This window comes from Strix aluco, chromosome 10 (assembly GCF_031877795.1).
Source record: "Strix aluco isolate bStrAlu1 chromosome 10, bStrAlu1.hap1, whole genome shotgun sequence".
Taxonomy (NCBI): domain Eukaryota; kingdom Metazoa; phylum Chordata; class Aves; order Strigiformes; family Strigidae; genus Strix; species Strix aluco.
Window position 1 is genome coordinate 8711033 of NC_133940.1, and position 25535 is coordinate 8736567.

The 25535-nt window shown below is 51.2% G+C and overlaps 1 protein-coding gene across 1 annotated transcript; it reads left to right on the forward strand.

Annotated features, from left to right (window-relative positions):
• The first annotated feature begins 973 nt into the window (after positions 1 to 973).
• Positions 974 to 7482, forward strand: HMGB3 (high mobility group box 3). The gene is given in 6 exon segments (XM_074835159.1): positions 974 to 1057; positions 1060 to 1127; positions 3944 to 4100; positions 4609 to 4748; positions 5249 to 5423; positions 5984 to 7482. Coding segments are annotated over 6 exon segments (768 nt in total). The 3' UTR covers positions 6128 to 7482.
• Positions 7483 to 25535: the final 18053 nt, after the last annotated feature.

The following is a 25535-nucleotide window of genomic DNA, read 5'->3' on the forward strand; positions in this document are numbered from 1 at the left end:
CATGCTGCAAGTGCTAGGACAAAACCTTCAACCCAGCTGTCTCTCAGCTACCAAAATATCTCATTTGCCCCTTGACCAGCTGTCAAAACTTCCCTGGCCTTCCTAGAACAAGCATTTTAGGGAATGTGTTTCCCTTGGCCTATGAGAAATGGGAGGGATGCTCTGGAGATGGACTAGCAGGACTGCGCATTTGCTGCCAGGTGCCTGCCCTAAGCAAGCTCCTAAGCGAGCCTGTCCGTCGGGGCTGCCAGCCCTCGCCTTTGTAATGCTCCCAGCTTGGTGTGCTCTGTCGGGTGAGATTGTGGTTCGAGGAAGAAAAGTGTTTCGGAGCAAAAAATTGTGCAACTCCAGAGCCAAGAAAAAAGCCTTAATTATAGTTTAAAACACTTTAAAGTATCCCTAAAAATAGGTGTGAGGGATGTTTGTCAGCTACAAAGAGATTATCCTGCAATAGTATCTCTTGTCTTATTTTATGATGATGCTACAGAATACAGTCCCTCAGGTAGCCTCATTAATGTTTATGAATGAACACCTTGTTTTATGCTTTTGGTTTTAGAAGGCAGAAATAGGGCGAGGGGCTAGTAATACTGGTTTTACCATATATGCTTTGGAAAGCCCAAGGACGCGATGTAAGGTCTCTATAAGCCTCGGTGGTTCTGCATATGGATGACAATTGGATTTGGGCACTTGCTAGACCAGCAGAGGTGTCCCCTAAGGGAGAAATCCCGGCAGGACTTTGGCTAAAATAGCGGGTGAAATTCTGCACCCTTCCCAGTGGATCTGTCAGCAGGAGGTTGGCACTCCTCTATGTCTCATCAGTCATTTTGTTTTGATCTCTCCCAGCAAAGGCAACCTGTGACTATATATTGTTATAGCCAGAAGCGCTTCCACGCAGCAGTTTTGAATGAATGACCTCACCCGCGCCGGCCAATCGTCGCGCGACGCCGCTTAATATTCATGAGGCGCCGCGCCAATGAGCGGGCGAGGAGGTTGTTTTAAACGGCAGAGCCCCGCAGCCAATCAGGCCGCTCTCGTAGGCAGCCAACGCGAGGCTGAGCCGCGCCGCGCCGAGCCCCGCGTCGTGCCCTGCGCTCCAGCTCCTGTCCACACTACCGCGAACAATACAGGTACGTGCAGCCCCGCCGCAACTTTTCGGGGGGCGGCTGCCCCCTGCCCGCCCCGCCGCCGCCCCGCCCTGCCCCCGCGCCTTCGCCCCTCTGCTCTGCCTGCCCCGGGCTTTTTTTTTTTTATTATTATTAATTTTTTTTTTTTGTTTTCCGTTCCTTCCTTCCTCCGAGTTTTTTTTTTCTCTTTTTAATTAAAAAAAAAAAAAATCGGGAAAATCACCCAAAACTTTCTTCCCCCCCCTCGCAAGGGGCTCGGTGGTGCCGGGGCAGATGCTGCGCGCAGCTGGCGGGGCAGCGGGCGAGGCGCAGCGTTTTGCCCCCCGTCCTCCCCCTCCCCTGCCCCGCCGGGAGCCCCCCCTCCCCACCCCCCGGCGCGGTGGGGCTACCTGTCCCCCGGTGCAGCCCGGTTTCTCAGCGCCGGGCTCCCGTGCCGCCGAGAGTAATATGGCTGGTGCAGCAACTACACCGGGACTAACTCCTCTTCTCGCCCGCATGGGCAGGGATTTTTCTCTGCCGCCTCCTAATGTCGCACGGCAAAACGCGCGGCGCCCTCGGCTTTTATTTGCCCCCTTCCCCCGGGTGGGCTCGGTGGGGCTGGCGGCGGTGGGAAAGTTGTTGGCCGTGCGCAATGCCGTGCCCGCTGTTTATTCTGCATTAATATGGCTGTCGCTTTAGCATCTGACAGGGATAAACCCTGCGCGCTGCGCCCGTCTGTCCCGGCGAAGCAGTTTTTTTCTCGCCGCCGCCGCCTCCAAACTCCCCCGATCCCTTCGCCTCTGCCTCCGCCGCTCTTCCCCTGCCCGGGAAGGTGTCTCCGGCGGGGCTGCGCCCGCGGCGGGGCCCCGCATCGCCTCTTCCCCGCGCCGCGCCGCCCGTGCTGTGGGCATTAATATGGCTGGCGCTGGAGAGCCCCGGCGAAGGGAAGAAAGACGTGTAAGCGGCATAGGGATGGGGAGGGGGGTCGCGGCGGGGGAAATCTCCTTCCCGGCGCCCCGCGGGGGGCTCAAACCTTTCGCTTTCGCCCCGGCTTCTCTCTCCCCACCGCCCCGCGCCCTCGGCCGGGCGCCGGGGGGCCGCCCCGGGGCTCCCCGCACTCTTTTTCTGGCGGCGCGGAGGAGCGTAGCGGCGGCGATAATGGCTGCACGGGAGCCTTTGTTAGAGAGCGCTGCGCTAGGCAGGGGCCGGGGGGGGGGGGGGGGGGGGGGCGCCTCCCGCCCGCGCCCCGGCCCCGCCGCCCCCGACGCCCGGCGGGGGGCCGAGCGGGGAGCCCCTTCTCGGCGGGGGCGGCGTTTTGGCGGGGCCGGCGGCCGGGGGCGGCGGGCGCGGGGGGCCGAGCGCGGCGGAGGGGGGGAGCGCGGCTTTGTTCGGCGGCGCGGCGGCGGCGCCGGGAGAAGCCATCTTAGCGAGCGGGGCCGGCCCTGGGCGCGGAGCGCGGCCGCCGCCGCCGCCGCTCCCGCTGCCGCTCGCACCGGCCGCCCGGGGCCGGGCCGGCGCCCCGCGCCCCCGGCCGCCGCCCGGCCCCCCGGCGCCCCCCGCCCGCCGCCCCACCGCATTTCAGGGGCACTTTCTTTCATCAGGAGGCATTTCACAAAATGGAAGATGAATTATTGGCGTCTGGCGGAGCCGCCGCTGCCCCCTCCGCCCGCCGGCCCCGGCCCCGCCGCAGGTGCCCGCGCCCCGCGCCGCGGAGCCCGGCCGCCGCCGTGACCTTGGGGGGGAGAAGATGGCGGGAGGGGAGCGGAGCGGAGGCCGGGCCGGCCGCCGCGGGCCGCTCGCCCCCAACTTCGGGAGCAGACGGCGGCCCCGGCCCCGCTCCGCGCCCCTGCCTCGCCGCTTTCGCCTCCGCGCCCGCGGGTTCTCCGCGCCCGCGGAGCGCTTTCGGCCGGCAGCGGGAATCCCGGGAGCGGCCGGGGCGGGAGAGGGCGGCGGAAAGCCACTTTTGTGCGCGTGGAGGGGTTAATAGGCACAATTAAATATTAACGCTGTGCTAATAAAAATTAAATTTTCAAACGCTTGAGAAGCTGTAAATAGGAAATATTGCTGCGGGAATTTTTTTTTTTAGAGGGGGAAAAAAAAAATAGTAGGGAAGAAGGGCAAAGAAATACAGCCCAAAAGTTAGCATCATCCTCTCAGTGACTTGCTAATCACATCGTTGCACTGACCACTATGCCTCCGAACATGTGTCACTTGGTGGAGCAAGAGCAAGCGCTGCTCACCTCGCAGAGCTCCACGGGTCCTATTGTGTTTAAAACTAGCCTTTATTTGCACACCTTCTTATACGTGAAAGGTTATTGCACTTTTAGGGGGGAAAATAATCTGTCCTGTCTTTTTACCTGGACAGCAGCTCCTGATGTGAGCTCCAGCTACTAAAGGCATAAGTCATAGCCTGGCCCTGTGCGTGCCACTCAAAGCCCAGTGTGGTAGCCAACTAAACCAAATATTTTATAGTAGTTCATACATAACTCTCAATGGGCAGAAGGATGTGTATTTAATAGCCTGTCTCCAGTCTTTGGGCGTAATGTAAATATATATATATAGATGTAAAACTGAAATCCAGTGATCGGTTTCACTTGGCTCAAGTCTGCAACCCGAGCATCGAGGAGGAATAATTTAAGTCTCTGTATGGGGGATGGCAAGAGGTGCTGGGGGGAAGAAAGGGATGTGTTGCTGATGGGACATCACTTCAGGGGGTGGTGGTGTGTGTGTATATATAAATATATGCACACCATATATGCATGTACGCATATGTATACACATTCATCTATACATGCATTCACTTGTTATTTTTTTCCCCCCTCCTTCCCTCTTCCCTACAGAGTCAAGATGGCTAAAGGTGATCCGAAGAAGCCCAAGGGCAAGATGTCTGCCTATGCCTTCTTTGTGCAGACGTGCCGTGAGGAACATAAGAAAAAGAACCCAGAGGTTCCAGTCAACTTTGCAGAGTTTTCCAAGAAATGCTCGGAGAGGTGGAAGGTACTGTAGTTTGTGACTTCCTGAAGGGATAACTTACGGTATCTACTAGGATGATGTGTGTGTGTCTGAAGGCGAAGGGAGCTGGTGCTGTTTTGGTCTGTGTGCCGTTCTTGGCAAGGCCATTGATCGGGTGCTGCTGACGCCTGTCATGATCGCGAAGGCTTCAGCCCAGTGTATCTGCCCGTTCGGGTGCTTCTGCTGCAGCCTGGGCTCTTCCTGCTTCCAAGCAGTGCCCATCAGCAGCCACCTCCCTCCAGGCCTGTGTCCTCAAGGAGGACTCTGGCTGTGCTTGTCCCGTTCCCGTTGCTGCCCTCTCGCTGAGTATGCCAGCTGTGGCTGCGGTCCCTGGTACAGGACCTTCGTCCCCATGGTGGTCCAGTTAGCAAACAAACAAATCCTGAAACTCCCCTATTGAGTCAGTATATGTCAGCTTGTTTACTTACAAGTTTGCCAGCTATTGAACAGTTGGGTAATCACAGGTTTGGTGTCTTGTTTTTTGGTTTTTTAGACCATGTCGAGCAAGGAGAAGGCTAAATTTGATGAAATGGCAAAGGCTGATAAGGTACGATATGATAGAGAAATGAAGGACTATGGACCAGCTAAGGGTGGCAAGAAGAAGAAGGACCCCAATGCCCCAAAACGACCACCGTAAGTACCTTTGAGGTGTTAAGTGCACACGTATTTTAGTTTGTTTTCACACACTGTAACACAGCTGATAGGTTTCCATAAAGTAAGTAGGTGGGGTATACTGCTGGTATGGCTGTATTGGTAATATTCATAGCTTACTGAAACTGTCTTGTAAATCTTCTAGGCAGCTTGTAATCTTGAGCATGTAGAGCACTAACAGAAGCTGTCACTACTTGGTGACAGTGAGACTTGTGTGTCTAAGATGAAATCGGGTTAGGGGCATAGACAACACAATTAAAAACAGTATTGAGTTAAGGCTGCAGGTCTGGGCCTCAGTAAAATCAAAACATGTTTGGGTTTGTGGTTTGGTTTGTTTTTTTAAAGTAAAAAAAAAAAAGCGTGTCTACTCAGTGTGTGTGTGTGTGTGCATGTGTGAACATTGTGGGTGAGGGATGGAGAAAGGGGGTGTGCCCCGGGCGTGCTGCTGTGGTGCTGACTGTCCTCTGGTGCTTCTCCCCAAGGTCTGGCTTCTTCCTCTTCTGTTCAGAGTTCCGCCCCAAGATCAAGTCCACAAACCCTGGCATATCCATCGGGGATGTAGCAAAGAAACTGGGCGAAATGTGGAACAACCTCAGTGATGGTGAAAAGCAGCCTTATAATAATAAGGCAGCTAAACTGAAGGAGAAGTACGAGAAGGTAAGGCTAGTTTTCACTTGTGCCTCTTCCATACCTGCTCTCGTGTTGCTGTATTTCTGTAACGTAGACCCAGCGCAGGCGGCCCCAGCGTAGTGAGTATCTCCAGCTCACAGACCCGTTCTCACTGCGCTGCGTGCTACGTAGCCGAACTTTGCGTACGGTGGGACAGAGTAGGTTAGAGAGCTGCAGGCGGATCCGGCGAGGAGGGAGAGCTTTCCCCCAGTGCTGCGCAGCAGCGGCTGCTCATGTTGCTCCAGCAAAGGGTTTGCTGTACTGTTAAAGGAGTTTTGTCCCATTAGCAGGAAACTTTTAAGAGAGGTTGGGTTGTCTTCTCCTCCTCAAAGAAATGACTGTGAATGCAGGGTTCAAGACCTCCATCATCTGGAGGCAGTTGAATACGCTTAGGTGTCTGCATACCTGTGTACTGTAATGCTGGCTGTCTCCTCTTTCGGGGGTGCAGCTGTGGAATGCCAGTCCCTTTACGTTAACGCCCGCTGCTGTACAAATGCTGTATGTGTTTGCTGCTTAGAGCAAATTAAGACATCCCCTTGACTTTGCAGGATGTTGCAGACTACAAGTCTAAAGGAAAGTTTGATGGCGCAAAGGGAGCAGCAACCAAAGCTGCTCGGAAAAAGGTAGAGGAAGAAGACGAAGAGGAGGAGGAGGATGAAGAAGAGGAGGATGAAGATGATGATGATGAATAAAACTGTACAATACTTGTCTCCATGTGAATACCATAGAGTAGGGGAAACACCATAAATGAAGCACCTCTTATTTGAGATGGTGTCTCTTGCCCTTATTAGGCTTAATTAAAAAAAAAAAAATTTGGATTCCGATCGCGTTGTAGTTTCTAAAAGTGCTCTAGAAATTGTAACTGGTTTACATGAAGTGGCCATGGGTGTAGTGAGCACCCTGAAACTGTATCAAAGTTGTACATATTTCCAAACATTTTTAAAATGAAAAGGCGCTCTAGTGTTCTCCTAACTCTGTGCACTTTGCTGTTGGTGTAACAAAGCATTTAAAAATGTTTCAAGCATTTTTTTAATTTGTAAGGTGGTGTTACTATATGGTTATTGGCTAGAAAATCCTGGGTTATAAACTGTACATATCTATAGTTTGTAAAAACTAGACAGATTCTTGTGGTACATGCTTAGAGTTATGATGCCTTAGAGGAGCAGTGATTACTTGGAAAGGCTGTACGTTCCCCGGGGTGCCATGGCCCAAAGCATGCACTGTGAGGGTAGATCTATTTACACTACAGTGGGCGTCCATTTAGCTTAAAGTTGTCTTTCTGTATATAGTGAAATAGCATTCTGCTGCCATTCTTAGTTGTGGAAGGGGGTTCAGCTGGCATGAGAAGTGTATGGATTTTTTTAGTTAAGTGCGGTAGTTTTTAAACTGAAACTGTAGACATCTCTTCATCGTCAACTAAGTGAAGAGCCAGTGCAGCAACTGAAGTTCAAAAACACTCTGTACTTAAACGAATTTGCAACGTTCTGTTTTTTTTGTATGTTTAGAATGCTGAAATGTTTTTGAAGCAAAATAAACAGTATTACATTTTTAAAACTGTTCTTGACAACACTCTAAATTTCTGGTTTAAAAGGATCTTAACAACAGCAAGAGGTTCATCTTGAAGTCTGTGGCATCCCTCAGGGCTGGTGACTTAGGAAACATTCTGACTCAAGGATTTAAAAAAATAAAAATAAAAATAAAAATGGTGGCCAGCCAAAACTGGCTGAATTGAAAGAGATGGCTGCTCCAGCTAATATGCAATCGTAACTGTTTATGGCTGAGTGGCATAAGATGCTATGCAAGTTTGAACTTTATTACTTGAACTTGGGAGCCTAAATGAACATTCATGACGTAATTGTTTGTTTGTGTGTGTATATAGCAGCATTCAGAGATGCAGAGAAAGGTAGGTGGCTAGGAATGAGGCTGACACCATGGAATAAGTATAAAAGCATAGTTTGGATTTTTTTTTTCAGTTGTGTTGGGTAAATTTATAGCCCAAATGCATTGCTGTACATATTAAAATGTGCCTTTTTTGTCCTGTGTTAAACTGTTTCAGACTTGTGGTTTTTTCTAGCATCTTGATTCGTGGCAGGAGCCAGGCGCCTAGTCTTAACTCCCTACTGAAATAGGAGCGTGGCACAGGTACTTAGTCTGTGTCCTTTCTCTAATGATGCAAGTTTTAAGAGGAATTGGGTACTGTGAGGTGGGTTGGCGGAGCGACACAGCTATCTTTCCCCTTTGGTGACCAGCTGGCTGTGTTGCAGTCTTGCTGTCTTTCCAAATCCATGCAGGGGATGTTTTGCAGCCCTCGGAAGGGAAAGGTAATACCTGGCCTCTAGCTGGTGACTAAGCTGCTTTTTCCCTAGCATGAAAACTGCACAAACTGGGAAAACTGTAGCACCCCATCGCTATGCTTGAATTCCTTCCTTGTGCTGGCTGTAGTTAGCAGTCGGTGTTTGCCTGGCAGCGAGGAGGAGGTGGGGGTGTGAGGATACTTGCGTTAATAGCAGGTCAAAGTTGCAGGCTGCCGTGTGCAGCTGACTTAAGAGGACAGGGTAACTCGTTAGTGTAAACTGTGGGTACGGGCTGCTGCTGCCGATTCCTTTGAGCCAAACTGCAGATTAATGAGGGCCAGGCTTACAGGCAGTAACTACTTCTAATGTGGCTAAAACTGCTCTGTTGCCTAATTGGGTAGCACATCTGGCTTCCTGTAACTTTTCAACAACCATAGGATCTTGGCAAAACAGTCTGTTCTAGTGTTGAGATGGACTAGAACCTGAAAGCAAAACCAAGCAAAACTTGGTAACGGATGAAGCAAGCTAATAAACCTTCACGGAACAGCAACATGTGGCAACTTTTTTTTAATGCTAAGTTACAGTTGGATCACTTAGAAATACTTCTATAATTGCTTGATTATGGTGATTCTTAGTGTCTTTAATGCACAGAAAAGCAAGTGTGAAATTTGCCCCATTTTATGGGAAGTTATAGGTTTATTCAGGCTTTTAAAATGCATCTGGAGAGGAAATAGGTACCTTGGTATTCATTACCCTTTCTCCACGTCTTCTAATGCAAGGGAGAAGGCAATGAGATGCCAGCACGTGGAAATTTGACGGGGAAGTGGTGGAGCAGAAGAGAAAGGCGATGGCATCATTTCAGGACCTGTAATACTGTTTCTATTGTCTAGTTGGCAAAATCTCCCCTTAGCCACATATGGGAATTAGTGTAGATCACTGCTGCGCAAATCGAGCTTGGCTTTGAATTAACTGCTAGTGAGCTGAGCCCCTATTGATAGTATTAGCAAATAAGAACTAGAGCTGACACCTCTTTGTCTTCGTTATATTGGAAATCTATCGAGTAGCAGGGCTTGATTAAGGTCTTGGACCTTATGGTGCACTACCTATTCCTGCTCTGCGAGTTTCTAAAATATGGCATGCCTCGGGGATGCTGTTCAATACAATGCTAGCGCAGGACTCTGGGGACTTGGGTTTGGATATTGCACATGTAGTGATGATTCTTCCCCCAATACTCTTGCCATTGATAAATGCCATAGTGTGAATGTATATAAATAACAGATGATTACCCCACCACCACCGCTGTTTTTTGTGTTCTGAGATGTCATCTCAAATACTGGGAACTGCTTAATTTCACCCAGCTCCATTTTTTTGGTAGAACACCCTCCAAACACTCTTTCTCTCTTTTAAATTCTTGTTGGTGTTTCAGAGCAGACATTTCTGCTTTGGGCTGCTGTACAGCTAAAACTTCTAGTTCAACTGTAGTCCCAAGCAGAGTAAATACGTATCTTATTAACTCTATTATCTGTAGAGAAGGATAATGATAAAGTAGGTGTGGGGAAAGGGAGGTGGGGGATGAAGAGAGACTCTTCCTTCCACAAATTTGTCAGAGCTGACCGTGAGACTGCTTGTGTTCCTAAAATGTGGTTTGTTGTGTGCCCTCTGTGCCGGCTGAGGCAGGCTGTGAGGACGAGGGGCTCGGTTAAGAAAAAGGGCCGATGCCAGTACTGCAGCTGCCTGCTCGCTGTGCTGGGGAGGCAGAGGATGGCTCAACGGAGTGGGGTGGTCCCTCTGGATGCCTAAAACAGTGGCAGAGGGGTGAGAGCTTTTGCTCAAGGGAACGTGTCTTCTGGTGCTGGTGTGGGGCAGAGGTGGGCAGCGGCAGGCAGCGTGCGGCCTGGCAGCACTGACCCACATCCTGCAAGTCATTTCCCGTGGTTGGTACTGTTTGATTTGCACTCAGGACTAGACGTAGTCTTGAGAACACAGTCGCTACCGAAATGCGCCGCATCCCTCTGAAATTAAACCAACTGGGGGCGATGGGATGAACAGGAGTGGTGAGCTGCTCTGTGCAGGCCAGAGCCTGCCTCTGCCGAAGGCGAGCCCAGCGGTCTATTAGCACGGCCCGGGGAGGCAGAGGAGTGATGCTGTCTTGCTGCTCTGTAGCCTGTGCGTTTCTAAATTCAGTTGAAATGCGGTGTGAGCTGAATGTGAGCCCTTAGACTAGAGGGGGGGCTCCCGGGGAGGGGCTGCATCAGGGAAACCCCACCGCAGGTGTAAGGTTAGCTCCCCACAAGCGGTCGCAAGGAAAACTGCAGGATGGTTTCCTACTGCTCATGTTGGTATCCTAATGCATCTGTGGGGAAGCAGTGCATTAATTTTTCTGTAATAAAATTAATTAAAAATCCTAGTCCAAATGCATATTGAATCAATTAGCAGAGAACGGCTGCAGCTCTAATGGAGGTCCATAGGAAGGTGAGAGTCTGCTTTGGGGATCGTACTGGGGATACAGGCACAGTCAAAACATCTCTCTTATCTGCTCCCTTTGAAAAGCTGATTTTTATATAGTTTTATTCAGTCCTAATAAACCCTGCAGGAACAGCAGCGTGGTGCGAGGGCTTCTGTTGGCTCTGGCTCAGGCAGTGGCAGGTGAATGACTTTTTGCTTCCAGCCTCCAGCACAATTCTGGCAGCCGCCTTGAGTTTGTGTTTTCCCTCTGTTCACTCAGGCTGTTGTTCCACAGGCAGAGAAACATCCCCTAAGTAAGCTGTCTTTTGCTGAGGGTTTTGGGAAGCAGGGCTTGGACCAGGAGAAGCGGCCGGGATGGGACCTCCCCACTGGTTTGCTGGGGTGAGAGCAGGACGTTGCATTTATGGCCACGCTGCTGTTTGCTTTCTGCCAAGCTCCGTGCTCCCCTCTATGAATGTTAGCCTGAGCTCCATCTCCTCTAAAAGATAATGGGAGGAACTGTGAGAAGTGACATACTTATTTCTTTCTGCCAGGGCTGCACCACATTTTAATGCAATAAACTGAATTGCAAAACGCAGCTGCATTGCAAACCAAAGTGTGCTGGAGACCCTGTTACCAAACGGTTGCTCTCTAAATGTCTTTCAGCTTGCAGTGGGGAAGGGACCAAATAACCAGAATGCCTGATGGGGGGTTTCATGTTCTACAAGGTGTCTTCATCTCTTTCCAGCAGGCTGGGCTCCAATGGGAGGGTGCTGTGTACCTGCCTCTGCTTGGGCAACATTTGGCAACCTGTGTTCAAAGCACTCTGCAAACATCTCATCCTTCTGATAGGTCTGATACGTACATGCTAAAGCGGGATGTGGATGAGGGGTGGCTCCTTGCCTGTGCTAACGATCTTGATTGGAGTTGTCTGCTGCTAAGAGCTCTTCCCTGAGCACCCTCCTGCACCTGGATCCCTAAATTAGGCAGGAGGAAGCAGCCACAGCTCTGCTAGAGCTGACAGCTCTGTCTCCCAGGTGGTGAGTACCTACCTCCTTCTCTTGTTCCTGGATGTGGCATAGTAGCTAGACCAGGGTTAGTCTTTCTCTTAAGCTGGAGCAGAGATGATAAGTAACCTCCCCAGGACTGGGTGTTGTGTGGAGCAACAAACTGGTGCTGTGGTGGGGTTAAAACCTTTGGAGGCTGGGATGTATAAAAGCAAATCTTTCTTTTATTGATACTGAGAGATGAAAATGCATTAATTGTGGTAAGGGGATGCCTGTTCTGTAACTGTGTCCCCTGATATAGTTGACTTCATGTCTCCAGCTGAATCCAGCAGCCAGGAAAATCACAGCTGGGAATCGAGCATTGCTGTGGGACTGGGTGTTTTGCTGGTGTTTGAGGTTGACTTTTGAGCCACTGAAGTGCAGGGGACTCCTGCTCTGGCCCTGTATCTGCCACCTCGTCTTGCTTCTGGCTGGGTGCTCCCCAGCAAGACACCCGAGGAGCAGAAGCAGCCCCCCTGCATGGGTGTCACACGCCTGTGCATGCTGCTGCAGCCAAGCCTGTGTAGTAAGGAGAGAGGCGGGTAGGATGCTACAAGAGAGAGTTGCTTTTTCTTCCCAGCCCCTCCCCTTGTAAAGCTCCCTCAGGTATTTCAAGTCAGAAAAATGCTCTTTTTTTAAAATATTAATCAAACATGGCCTTGCTTTGTTGTTCTAAGAGCTTATTACTTATAAGTGTTTTTAACTGCTTCTTTGTGAAGCTTAAGATTTGCTTTATGTTGGTTTAGAAAATTAATATGTGTAGAAGGGTGAAGTGGTTTGAGGGATTGTTTGAGACAAATGTCTCTTGCGTGCTGCTAATTACTGTGTGATTGCTCTTTTACTATGTGTTACCTGGGATGTACCAGCAATAACTCATCATCTTGCGAAAGAGGCTTGAGAAAGGTGGAAGCAGGAGCAATTAGGACTCCAGTTTTCTTAAAAAATGCTAGTCAAGTTTTGTTCTCTTTAGTTTTAGAGCTCAGGCTGGGGAACTTTGCTGGGCTTGGCTTCTTCAGTTGTTTAAGGTATTGCTATCTGCAGCTCCTGGCGAAGGTCGCTCCCCAGTAACAGGGAGAGCAAAAGGAAACACGCGTTGGGTCTTCTATTGCTTTATTTTGTTGCTTCATATAGTAACTTAATTTTTGCAAGCTGCTGGGAGTTTTTTCAAACCAAGCTCAGAGATCAAGGTGTCGGTAAAAGTCTTAAAGAGAACCCTTTCTTCCAAGGGCTTGTCTGGAAGCAGAATAAAACCTCACCAAATAGCCTCAAACTAATGAAAGATCTCTCACTCCTCACTGTCGCTCGTGTTTCATTCATTGGTAATTCCCCACCAGAGAGAGTTGTCTAGCAAAAAAAATCAGCTAGAGCAGACCTGGTATTTTGAACCTTGAGGGCAACTTGCAAAAAAAGCCTTTGAACGTAGGAGGACTTGGCCTTGTTTGTTTTCTACTATTCCCCGTGCGTCTGTGCAGTGTGCCACTGTCCCCTCTTAGCGCTTTGCCTGGCGAGAAAGCGAAGGTGTCTTCCTTACAGGCTCAGCCCTTCGCCTTTTTCATTAACATGTGATTACTAATCTGTGGGGAGCACCAAGAAATACTCCTGCAGACCCAGGGAAGATTGCCCTTGATGCTTCTCATTTACTGGAAGGTGACACCTGAAGAAGCCAACTCTCCAACAGCAGGTCAGGCTGATCTTTCCAAGTGCAAAGTGGAAAGGAGACCCCAAACCCTCCAAATAAATGCCCCCACAACGCTTAATTCCAGTGCTGTTTCACAGATCTTTTAGCTTTTAAAGACCCTTCTCTTCACCTGCTCTGTTTCCTTCTCCCATCCCCTGCCCCAGCTCTCCCTCTGCCCAGCGAAGCAGCTGTGGCCCACAAACCGGACCCAATGGCTTATTTGAGGTGGTGTAACTTACTCCCAAACCCTGGGAGCAGACTGGTCTGTGTTTTCCCGCTAGTCGGATCCTTTAGGGAGGATCATCAGCTGGTGCAGGCTGTTGCTCTGTGCCTGCTCAGACCACCCACTGGTGCTGTTCCCCTGAGATTTTGCGCTCACGGCCGCGTCGGGGCGCGGGTGGAGGCTACGGCGATGCGTGAGCCGCTGCTGGCTGGGAGCGTGCCGCACCGGACGGCGCATGTGAAGCCGAGCAGTCGTGATGGAGGTGGGAAATGCGAGCGGGAGGTGGCTGAGGGATGTGGGTCTCCAGGTCTTGAGCAGACGGCATCCAGCCCGCAGGGTCTCTCTCTGTGTCAGGGACCATATGGTGCTGTATTTCACAGCCGGCCCTGTGAGATAAGGTTCAGCAGCTAGTGTAGATGAAAGGGAACGGGTGGTCTCAAAAATGTTTGCTGTTGCTTATGCTTGGGTCTCTCGTGGAGATGGTTATAGCCAATGAAGTATGTTAGGCTGTACCATGGCTGGGCTGGGTTTCTGTAGCGTGCTTGTTGGGCTGGGCTGAGAACACCTTCTCGTGGCAGGGAACAGCAATAGGCTGCTGCGGGGTGAAGTAAGGTGTTAAATAACGTGTGGATGGGAAGCACCTTCATATTCTCATCCTGCTACACATAAGTTTCCCGCCCTTCAGAGGTACTCTGGTAGGGTCTCTTCCCCACTTACCCCCTTCCAGGCTCTCACAGGAGGTGGCGGGGCTGTGCAGGAGCGTGTTACAGAGCTGCCAGGCGACAGTCTCTCCCAAAGCAGAGCTGCAAATCTCCGCGAGCTGCAGCAGGACTGCCTCCCGCCCTGCACGCAAGAGAAGCCAGAGCCCCCCTCTCACTGCAGACATGGGTGCTCAGGCAGCCCTGCAGGGAGGGTCCCGTGGCTGCAGCCCACCCCAACAAGGGCTTGGGGTGCCTGTGGTGGGAGGGGGGATCCTGCCGGGGGAGCTGCCGGTTTGCTAGAAGCCGTCTCCTAAATATGGACATGATTATTTTTATTTATTTATTTGCTTGCTCTGGAATCTTTGCATTTTTCCCTTAATCCTGGAGGAAAATCAGCGGTGCCCTGTGTGCATGTGACATGGCTGCGCACAAACTCCCTTTGTGACTTCTTTCTTTCACGGGGGAGAAACGCATTCAGGAAAAAGCAGGGCCCTGACAACAGGAATCAAGTGTTTCTAAATATGGACATCCCTTTTTGGACTAAAAAGTCTTTTTTGTACCATGCATATTTCCCCTGTTAATCATTTCCTTTTGTTCCTCACAAACTTTGGTCCTCCAATGTTATAGAAGGAATTATAGCTGCTCTGTTTGTAAACTTTCCTTTATGATACATGATCTGGCTTGTATGCTATTGCTGGGTTTTCTTTTTAATGCAGTTGGAAAGGCCAGCGCTCTGGTTACTCACCCTTGGCTTTTCCCTTTTTTTTTAAAAAACAGTCATATTTGGCCTCAGCCCATCTCAAAATATTGGGGATTTTACAGGCCATTGAGCTTTGCCTGGTCCTATTCACTGCTTTTGTGTTACACTAATTGGCTTGATAAAGAAGGGCCTGGGCTCTGTAAAGTGCTTCTCCTCCAAGGTGAAATGTGAGATGGAGGGGGGAAATATTCAGATGTTCGCTAGCAGTTATGCTCGCTGGATAATCTGAATGCATCAGAAATGAGCTAGAGCTCAGACAAAGTAGGGGATTAGGAGTCTGAGATGGGCGAGCGGGGTGGACATCTGGAAGCCTGCTGTTTAGCTTGTCTGCTGGGGTGGGTTGCGTCTTCATTATATGGGTTAAACGTGCTGAAAATGAACAGCGCGCTGGGATCGTGGTTGCTCTCGGTGGATATATTCTGAAATAACAATTTCTGTTGTTATTTACGGAGCACCCCACCCTCCCCGGCAGAGCTCTGTGTGTTCAGCGCAAACCCAGTCACCAGCGCAAGCAGAGCAGAAGCTCATCCTCTGAAGCTGGAGGGACACGCTCGGGTTTTTACGGTGCTGTTCGCACGCACCGCTTCTGCCTGCTGCTTTGAGGTTTCGGGGAGAAACGTTGCATGTGCCTGTGGCTGGTGTTATGCAGACAGCAGACGCTCAGGCCCTTCCTTGCACGGTGCTCCCTGTGTTTTTGGGCAGGTGCAGCTCTGCAGAGCCCCACAGACAAGCAAATGCGTGGGAGAGGAGGAGAGAAACCAAACTCGGGGCTTCTGAACCCTTCCTGTGTGTGGACCTGGGTTCTCCCAAAGTTGAGCCCGTTGTTCCAGCACAGAGCCGCTTCTGCCACTGCCAGCATCTGCCACGGGCAGCCCCGTCCGTCCCGGGTCGGCTCCACCTGCCCCATCCTGCTGCCCCCCTGCCCAGCGCCTCTCCCCATCCCACGGCAGGCATGAGGATGCAGCGTGGGGCACCGAGCCGTGGGTGGAGTGGGGACAGACGCGTGGGGCTTTTTTTCCTCTGATGGTGAAACATGAGTTGAAAACTGCTTTTGCCTTTTTGAAAACACAATATTGGAGAAGGAATTCCAAATATGTTGTGAACAAAAATAGCCAGATAGTGGTTTGTTTTGCTTTTGTTTTTCCCTCAGAAGTCATTTCTTTACCAGCCTCTCAGCGTGTGCTCAGTTTCTCCTCCTCCATCTCCAGCGCTTTGCTCATGTTTCCATCCCCTTCCCGGACAACTTGCCTTGGCAGCTTCAATTTTGGCCACAGCTGTAATGTGCCAAAACGTGGCTGTGCTCAGCTGGAGCCTTGCAGCGCTCCCACCAAATATCCACTGCTGCCCGAATGGCGTCGCGCCTGCCCCTGGCTGGGAAGCGTCGCACTGAGCCAGCCGGCACCGAGAGGTTTGGGACAGGGACCTTGTTCAGGTGGACAGTGGAATTCCTACCCTGCCCCATCTCTGGCAAAGCCAAAGTGAAGCGGTTTAGGGGAAGGTAAAGAGGGCCCTCCAGGCACAAATGCATCACCCTAAAACAGATGTAAGAGCTTGGCGGTGCTTTGGGTCATGCTTGGGATGATAAAAGCAAGGGGATTTTTAATAAAAAAAAAAAAATAATGCTGCAGAAGAGAGGCAGGTACCAGAGCAGCAGGGACCTGGGCAGGGCATTAGTAAAGGCTGGTTGAAGGACACGTGCCAGTCGCTGCCGGACGCGGTGCCCCAGGGAATCAAAAGCGGGACTGAGGACTGAGCCCGATGCAGCCATGTGGCAGCGTCTGCTGAAAGCGCTGACTTGGTGAAACATGCCTGTGTCCCGTCAAAGACGTGCAGAATTTAGGGAGAGAAGGAAAGCACCAAGCTTCGGGTTTTTTTATTTTGTGTGGGATGTTCTTGCTAGCTATGCACACGCTAACCCAGACCGTGGGCCTCAGTGTGGTACCACCGATGGCCGACAGCTTCTGCTGCGCTACTTTGTTTTATCGTCTTTTTTTTTTTGGCAAAACTGCCTTTTCTTTTTTGGGGAGGCCTGATGGGAGCAAAGCTGAGTCCTGGTGGGTACTGGCAGCATTTTTACTTTTTGGGTGCCTTTGTGCATCCTACTGGGGTTGAAACATGATGTCCTTACATTTTCTCCACGTGAGCTTAGGGAGCCGCTGCTGAGAGTGATTCGTGAGCGCCAGGCCATGTGTGGGTGCAGAGGTAAAGCAGCTCTTTTGCTCGGTGCCAGCGTACTGGAGAGCCTGCATCTTGGTCTGTGTTAGCAGCAGTTTTTGGCTGGAGAGAAGGAGATCTGGAGAAGTGGTACAACTCCCCCAGGGTCACCCATGGGCCCCCTAGATGCCAAACCTCTGGAAGCTGGCTACAAAAATCCTCATTTTCCCCTCAGGATGGGAGGAGGAGTGTGTTTCTCCCAAAAAGCAGGACCAGAAAAGCATTTGTGTGCTGTGGGCTGGACTCTAGGTTAGGAGACTTCATGATTTTACGTGGACTAAGTGCAGTTAAGCGTTACAGCCCCAATTTTTGCTCTGTTTTAATGTCATTTTTCAGAAGCGCTGACAGCGCAACGTGTTGGAACTGCCCTGTGCTAGGGGCAGAGCCTGAGGGGCTGCCCTAGGGACTTGGGGGCTTCAGGAGACCCCATTTCAGGGACAGAGCACACTGCAGCTCCCTGCTACCCTTCTGGGATGCCAAAGCCTTTGCTGGGAGGTAGAGGGGTCCAGGTGTGGGGGAGGCAGCCCCAAGTACTGGGTCAGTCCTGACGGCTTTGGCAGGGGATGCTCCTGCAAACAGGAGCTGCTGGGAGTTTGCATTCCCCTCGGCCTCAGCCCTGAAGAAAGCCTAAAGCCTCAGTCAATAATAAGCTTATAAGACAGTAAATCTTGGTAATGAGAAAAACAGAAGATGGCATCTGCTCAACACAATGGTGCTGTGTATGGTCTGGTAAACAGCTATTGAAATGAGTTGCCTGTTATTGCAGGGGTTACAGCTGAAAAGCCCAGTTTCCCTACAGGATTGGCAGGTTTTGCTGCCCCCAGCCCTTCGGAGTGGCTGCTGGAATCCCGTTGGGGTTGAGCATGGGGAGATGTGACCTGTTGCCCGCAAGGGCTGGGTGCTTGCCCACAGGCCTGGCAGCCCCTGTCGCGAAAGAGGCAAGCTGCCATCGTCCTGTGTGCGTGGAGCCCAAGACGGGCACTGAGGTGGGACCTCCACAGCGGTTGTCTTCACCTCCTCCTCCTGTGCCCCCTCCAACGCATCCTTGCCATGGCTGCACTGGGAGATGTACGTGCTTTGGAGGGCGCTCTGCAGCAAAGGGGGGTTGGGGTAAAAATGGGAAAACAGTTCCTTCTCTAGCGTGTCTTCAGAGATGCTGAAATGAGGTGAGCTGATGGGCAACCGGCGCCTGGGCTAAAGGAGTTGTGCAGGGGCAGCAGGAAGAGGAAGGTGCCGGGTCTTCATCTGACATCCACTTGGATAAACCTGGTGCCCATGGGGTGGGAGCTGGCAGCAGCCCTGGTCCTGCTCAAACTGTGTGAAGCCAGGTCTGCAAAATGGGGAGGAGGGGAGAGTTCAGGGGAAGGAATCTGCATATGGTGTGTAATGCTTTTATGAATTGGGTCTTTAATAATTTACATTACCAGTTTAATACTTTGAATACAAATTATCTTGCCCATATGCTGTGCTGACAAACATAAAAATGGAGTAATCAAAGCTGTAATAGCACTACAGCAAAAAGACATAAAATGCCACTAGAAGGCTTAGGATAAATTATTGCATGCACACACCAGCTCTATGGCTCCCTGGTGCCAAAGGATGCATTGCAATTTCTTCCTCAGACTTTGCATTTGGGCTTGAGGACTGGTGCAGTACCAGGAGTACCGTTTGAAATTCTGTGAGACGAGTAGCATTTAACAAAGAGGAGGAAAGAAAAAAGGCTCAGACCTCTTTGATAAACACCGCAATTTAAATTCTGCCCTGGCATTACATAGGCTGCGAAGAAAATATAGCCCTCTTATTTGTAGGGAGCCCCCTTCTTCCTCCTGCAGGGTTATTTGCATGTATTATAAACTGCAGTGTTGGCTTGCCATCTTCAGGCAGCTGCCACGCACTGCACAGCATCCCTGTGCATCCCTGTGCTGGTTGGAGGTGGCGGGTCCAGCCTGGGTGCTGCAAGGGATGCCCAAGGGAGGGTGCTTGCCGCAGCCTGGCCCCAGGTGGCCCAGGCAATGAGCAGCATCACTCCAGGGAAGACACGAGTTTCACCTCATCCCTCTTCATACCTGTGCTTGCTCCCCTCTAATACCCGAGCTCTGAGGGGCTGGGGGAGGTGGGAAAGGATGAAACAGCCCCAGGCCCTTGGTGCTCCCTCCTGGCTGTCCTCAGGCTGCAGTTTGGGTGCGAGGGAACAGTATGGGTGTGCCTGGGAGCTCGTGGATGCCACAGGTGACTTAGTGGTTTGCTTTTGGCAGCCTGGCGTCTTTGGGTGCACGCGTGTGGGTATAGTGGGCATGCCGAAGGGCATAGGGCTCTGCAGCAAAATGAGCAGGTTTGCAGAGCAGAGATACAAGTTGTGCTCGCAGGGAAAAGCTGCTGTTTGTAGATGTCAGTAGACCTTGTAGCTTGTGGCAAAGTCTCTGCTTTTAAATACCAGTCTATTCATTGGTGTCATATCGCAAAGGCGTCCCTGCTACAGGCAATCTTTCACAGAAAGAGTCATTCAAGGCTCACATTTGCATACACTGAATTTCTCAGCTATCAAGGTTACTCCATGCTGTAATCCATTCCGTGCTTCTAATATGATCAGTGAAAAAGGAGGCTTCTTCCCAAATAAATCATCAGCAATGGAGAGAATGGTGCTTTTCTGGAAGGAGTGAGGCTCTGGTGGTACCAACCTCTTTTCCAAAAGGCGAAGAAATTGGGGCAGGCTCGCTCTGCACTGCTGTGCTGCCTGAACTCGCTGCCAGTCACCCTTGGACCCAAGCCCCTTGCGGACAAATGCATTTTTCCTGCCTTTGCCACTCTCAGGATCTGCTGCTGGCTGTCTCCCTGGGATGTGATGCCAGTGGCTGGGGTGTAATGCACCCTAAGAGCTAGGGTCACCCATCTTTGGCTGATCTGTTAGTGAATGTATCAGTGTGCACACACACATCTCTGTAATGGGCTGAGGGGAGAGGAGCAGGTGCCAGTGTTGGGGATCCCATGTCCCAGTAAGGTGGGGCACCCAGGGCTGCAGAAAGAGGGGGCACCCTCCTCCTGCCTGCCCTGCCTGTCCCTGTGCTCCACCTTGCTCTGCTCCTCGCACAACCCGAACCCAGCTCTGTGTCCCCCTGAAATGTGGGTTTGCCGGTGAACAGGGGGTTTTGGAGGAGCCCCAGGTGCTGCAGCCCCACTCCATCTCCCGGCCCTGCGGGAGGGCCACATGGCAGAGCAACCCTGTTATTACAGCTGGGCACTCCATGACTCCAAAACCCTGGGTGCAAAGAGGTATGTGGAGCCTCTCCTGCCAGGGGTGATGTGGGCGGCCTGGGGGGCAAAGGGGCCTGGATGAGCTGGGATGGGGACGCACAGGTGGGCATCCAGCCCCCACTGGAAGAACTTTTCCCCTTGCCAGATCTTCTGGAGATTAAGGCCCTCACTGATCCTTTTGCTCTGCAAATAAATTGGATGGATCAAGACCACAATGAGAAATATTCCCATCCTCATCCAGGGGGGGATTTTCAGCATAAAAGGCTTTATATGACTCATAAACTATAACATTTATTTCTGCATGCGAGGTAAATATTTCCCTCTCTGAATGTCTAAGCAACGCAATTTTGTTTGAAGCCTCCATTTGTTTAAGTCTGGAGGTGACAATAATTCACCCGTTTTCCCTTCCCACGATTCCCCAAGCAATGGCGTAAGCCAAAATAGAGCGAACTCAGCTCCGGCTGTTTGTCACTTGTCAGCTCCCTCCCTCAAATATGCTCAGATGAGCTTTGTCCTGGAGTTTACATTCGGGCACCTTCTGATCTCCAGCCATTGGTAAATGGCCCCACGTTTTCCTGTTTAGAGGAAGAAATACAGCACACCTGTATGCAGCCACTGCCAGGGCAGGCAGGGAAGGGAGACATAACTTAATTTAACTCCGGATAAATCATGATTTCACAGTGATCTGCCTGCCACAGGCAGTTGAGAGTCCCATCTCCTTGGCACTGTAACAATACTTGTCACTCAATGTCCCAAAGAGACTCGCTCGCGGCCAGAGATCATAGATGACTGAGAAGACGCCTGGAGTTGTAAACACCATCAATCTGGAGAAAACAAACGCGCCCAGGAGCCGATGCTGGGTGAGGATGTTTGAAGGCAGCGCTTCCCTCTGCAGCGCGTGGGACGTGTCCACGGACTGCTTGGGTCCTCGGACCTTCCCTGGGTCTGTCGCCACCCGAAGCTCCAGCAAACCCAGAGAGGCAAAGTGCTGCCTCTCCTCTTCCCTAGGAGGCTTGGGTCCCCGGCTTTTGGAGGCCAGTAGCCCCCCGTGCAGCCCCAGCCACTCTCAGGAGGGGGGAGCCCAGGCAGGGGTTAGCTGCTGCAGGGCAGAGGCGTTGAGGGGTGGCCTTATTGCACCACTGCTTTTGCTCTGCGAGGGAGAGGAGAGAAGGATGTTCCTATTTTGGTGTTAGATGTGGCTCCTGGGCGCTTTCTGCTGGAGATTTTCCCCACCACCATGAAGCTGTTCAGCTCCTGCTGGGGGGACAGAGAGCCCTGAACGTGGCCTTGTTGGTGCTTAGAGGTGTCTCATGCGAGAGCGAGGGGTGGATGCGTGCTCAGAACCAGCACAGGCAGGCCTCTGGCTGCGTGGCTGTGCAGAGCTGGCAGGGGTGCAGCCAGCATCTCCACTGGGTGCCCCCTCACCACCCCCTGATGAGCTGGGCTCCTACTGGAGAGGGGGCTGTTTTGAGCGAAGTGTTTGAATTTTAGCTTTAGTTTTCCCCATCTTGCAGACAGAGACCCTCGGTGTGGGCAGAAAGCTCCCGTCCTGCGCTGGCACATCACCTTTGGAGAAGCCTCCCACCACTGCACTGGCAGCATGGTTGTGGCTCAGGTGCCTCACTTTGCTTTCTATCCTTTTTGGGACCCCTGTGCCTTTGCTGGCTTTGGTGGATTTGCTTCTGATTTACAGCTAGTGTCATATGAAATCTGAAGCAGGTGCTGCTCCTCTTGCCCCCTGCTTGCCCGTCCCACCTGGGACACCCTCGCCCCATCCCACTCCTCCAGCAGCTCCCAACACTGCTCCCCAGGTCCCTGCCTGTCCTCAGGGACATGTCTGCGTCCAAGCCTAAAATCAATGCTGATGTACACAGGCAGTTTCTTTTTCTGTCTGCCTATTTTTTTCTTTTTCCCTTTTTTTAAAGGAAACTGAATCCAAGGCTGCCATGTAGTGATGATGATATCATTGTTAGTAGTTATTTCTATTTCCATAGCTCCAAGAGGCAGAGAACAGAGTCCCACTGGGTTAAATGCAGCACATGCTGTAACAAAAAGACAGTCTGGGTGCCAAACAACTTGCAATCTTCTTCTTAATGTAAGGAATGTAAAATTAAGATTACTATAGCAACATCTTGCTCACATTGCATACAGATAGGATTTGTTGGTCTTTATATATATATGTGTGTGTGTGGGTATGTGTATATATATGTAATATATATATACAAACCCTAAATATCTCTGGCAACTTTTTGCATTGTTGAATTTATATTTAATTTCAAGCTCTCTGTATCTCAGATCTGTATTGCTCCTTAAGATTTGCATCCAGCTTTCCTTCAGCAAGCCTTGCCTTCTCCTTTGGGCTCTTTTGTGCATGCTGCGTGCCAGGCTCGAGTCCCCTCCTCCTGGGGAGAGAGCTCGGCCCCAGCCAGGAGCAGGGACAAACCCTGTCCGGGGGGTTCATTCCATCTATTGGGGGTTTCGTTTTAAATGTATACAACCCTGTTAAACTTCATAACTGACTTAACATCTCCAAATTTGCTTTCTTCAGCCAGATTGTAGGAGAGTGGGGTGAACCTGAGACATGCAAATCCCTCTTTTCTCTTCCCATCTCTCTTCTCTCAAGTTATTAGTTCAACTTTAAGTGAAATTTTGTATGTTATGAACCACACCTCTCACTTCTCCTCCATGACTAAATAAGACCTGGGCCCAGAAATCCCTGTGGGAAGGGCAGAGCACACCCAGGAGAAGGGACACAAGGGAAAGGCAACAGGAGGACCTACAGTTCAGCATTGCTTAAATTCTCCAGGAAAGCAGCAAAAATTCAAGCACAATTTTCACCTTGTTGCAGAGGTAAGTGGAGTTACCGATAAAGAAGAGTTTTAACATCGCCAGATCTGAGGAGCTGTCTTTGCTTACCAGACTACAATTGGGTAGGAGGGGAAAACCAGGCACCAAACTGTGCTGAAGAGATCTGAAGGGTATCGCTCTCCGCCAAAGAAAGACGCGTCGGAGGGATACCCGTTTCTCGTGAGAAGCGGGAGGAACTTGTGGCTCGTTTGTAACAGCTTTGAGGCTGTGGAGTTGAATGTGCACAGTTGGAGGGCTGGTGGATTCGCTGTTTTGAGACCAGACTGTAATGGAGATCTGAGAACCAAAACTGAAAACGTCTGCTGGCAGGTCTGGATGGAGGAGCTGGAAAGCAGCCTGAAGTTGCCAGCTGCAGATTTCTGGTGCCTCTGACTTAGCAGTATTAAATACAAGGAAATAAGTCATAGGCAGCTCTGCCTGCAGGATCTAGAAGGAAAGCAAGGGGACTGGGGTGAGGTGGGTGAAGAAACCCCACTTCCCAGTGGGTCTGTGGGGAAGCAGAATTGGAACGGTGAAGAAGGGATCTGCACGGCATAGAGGGGCCAGCTTTCAAAGCCCACCCAATGGCTTTTCTTCAGACAGAACTGCTCTGTGATCAGGAATCAATACTCTTCTGCAGAACCTGCAAAAATGTTGACAGGTGTGAGCGTGCAGAGCTGATGCCGAGTAGGAGATAACTGGATGGAGCTATTGAAGAGGTGGGCAGGATGAGAGCAAGCGTGAGTGATGCTGTCCTGGTTTCGGCTGGGATAGAGTTAATTTTTCTTCTTAGTAGCTGGAATAGTGCTGTGTTTTGGGTTCAGAATGGGATTTGGTATGAGAAGAATGCTGATAATACACTGATGTTTTCAGTTGCTGCTAAGAGATCAAGGTCTCTCCAACTCCCCATGTCCTGCCCATGTGCAGGTGTACAAGAAGCTGGGAGGGAGCAGAGCCGGAGCACCAGACCCAAACTGGCCAATGAAATACTTCATATCATGTAATGTCATGCTCAGTATAGAGGGGAGGGGTGGCCAGGAAGGGGGGGCGTTCTTTCTTGCTTCTGGGATTATGGTTTCAGGATCCTGGTATTTCAGGATCGCTAGCTGGGAATGGGCTGGGTATCAGTTGGCAGGTGGTGAGCAATCACATGGTGTCTTACCCATTTGTACTTTCTATTATTGTTATTGTTTTATTTCAGTTATTAAACTGTTTTTATGTCAACCTGTGAGTCTCCCTTTACCCCTCCAATTCTCTCCCGCATCCCTCGGGCGGGAGAGGTGAGCAAGTGGCTGCATGGTGTTTGGTTGCTGGCTGTGTTTAAACCACGACAGACACTTCACATGTATGCTGGGTGTTGGCATGGACCTTACGGTGACAGGCTGAAGGTCTGGGGACAGCTGAAGATCAGACCAGGCCATGGGGAGTGGGTTGAAGACCAGTGGAAGTTCATGAGCAGCCAGGTATTAGAGGGCAGAGCAAAGTGAGCGTTGTAAGATGGGCACTCACCTCGGTAGCTGTCCCTTCACTGAACCAGCCCCAAACCAGGGCCGACCTACAGGCAGAAGAGACATCGCTACTTCCTTTCCCCAAAGAAGGAGTATAGGCAGGCTCTAGGGGTCAGGGGGGCAGCAGGGGCTGTGAACCTGGCCCAGGAGGAGCCAGCAAGTCTGTAGGGCTGAAGAAACCATCTCTGAGACCGTCGGTTAAAATGCACACACGCTTTCTCATTCTTTTCTCTGGAATGGGAACCCATCAAGACAAGGGTCTGTTTATGATGCTCAGCTGAAATTTAACCACCCTGGACTTCCTCAGGTAAGGGCAGTTGCTGTGAGCACTGGTGCTGTGCGCTGCGTAAAGGTTTGGTGTGCAAGCTCGGCCCAGAGACCTGGCTGCTCACAGCTTAGAAACCCTGCAGGGCTTTGCAGGTGTGCTGGAGTGTCTGGTGAAACTGGGGCTTTTGGTTGGAGTGGAGTGAGAGGGGAGAATTGTTTCCCTTTCCCCAAGGGGTGCTGAGTTTCCCAGCTACGGGATGCATGCTGCTGATACGCACCAAAGCGATAGCCTGAGAAAAGGGCATCTCTTCATTGGGGAAAAAAACTGTGGCTTTGGAGTCAACTCACTGCAGCCCTCTGTTAACCCCTGCCGCACTGCTGCAGCGGACGGCTGTGCTTCTGGAGGGACAGGTGGGGGCCACGCGTCCCCCCCGTCTCCACGGCGCTGCCATGCCAGCCGTGATCACCATCACATCTACGTTTTTCATTTCTCTTGACCTCTGTGTTTCCATCAGCCGTTTTTAAGCAAGCCTGCCACCCAGACTGTAATCGGTTCCCGTGTACTCCTATTTATGCTTTCACCTAGCAATTTGCGCAGGGCTGTCGAGCTCTCTGCTCGTAATTGACAGGAGAAAGCAATCCACTTCACGAGAGGAAACATCTCCACTGGCTGCTGGGTCCGAGCAGGCTATTTCCTGTAATGAGGATGAAGCAAAAACAGGATCTCACTATCAGCTGCGGATGTAGTGAGCCCCCACTACTGCAGGCGCAGAGGTGCTGCTTGGGACATAATGAAGAGCTTGGTATTTGGAGTGCAGCGTGTCGCGCCGTCCTTCCTGCGCCGATGGCTTGTGACGAGGCTGTT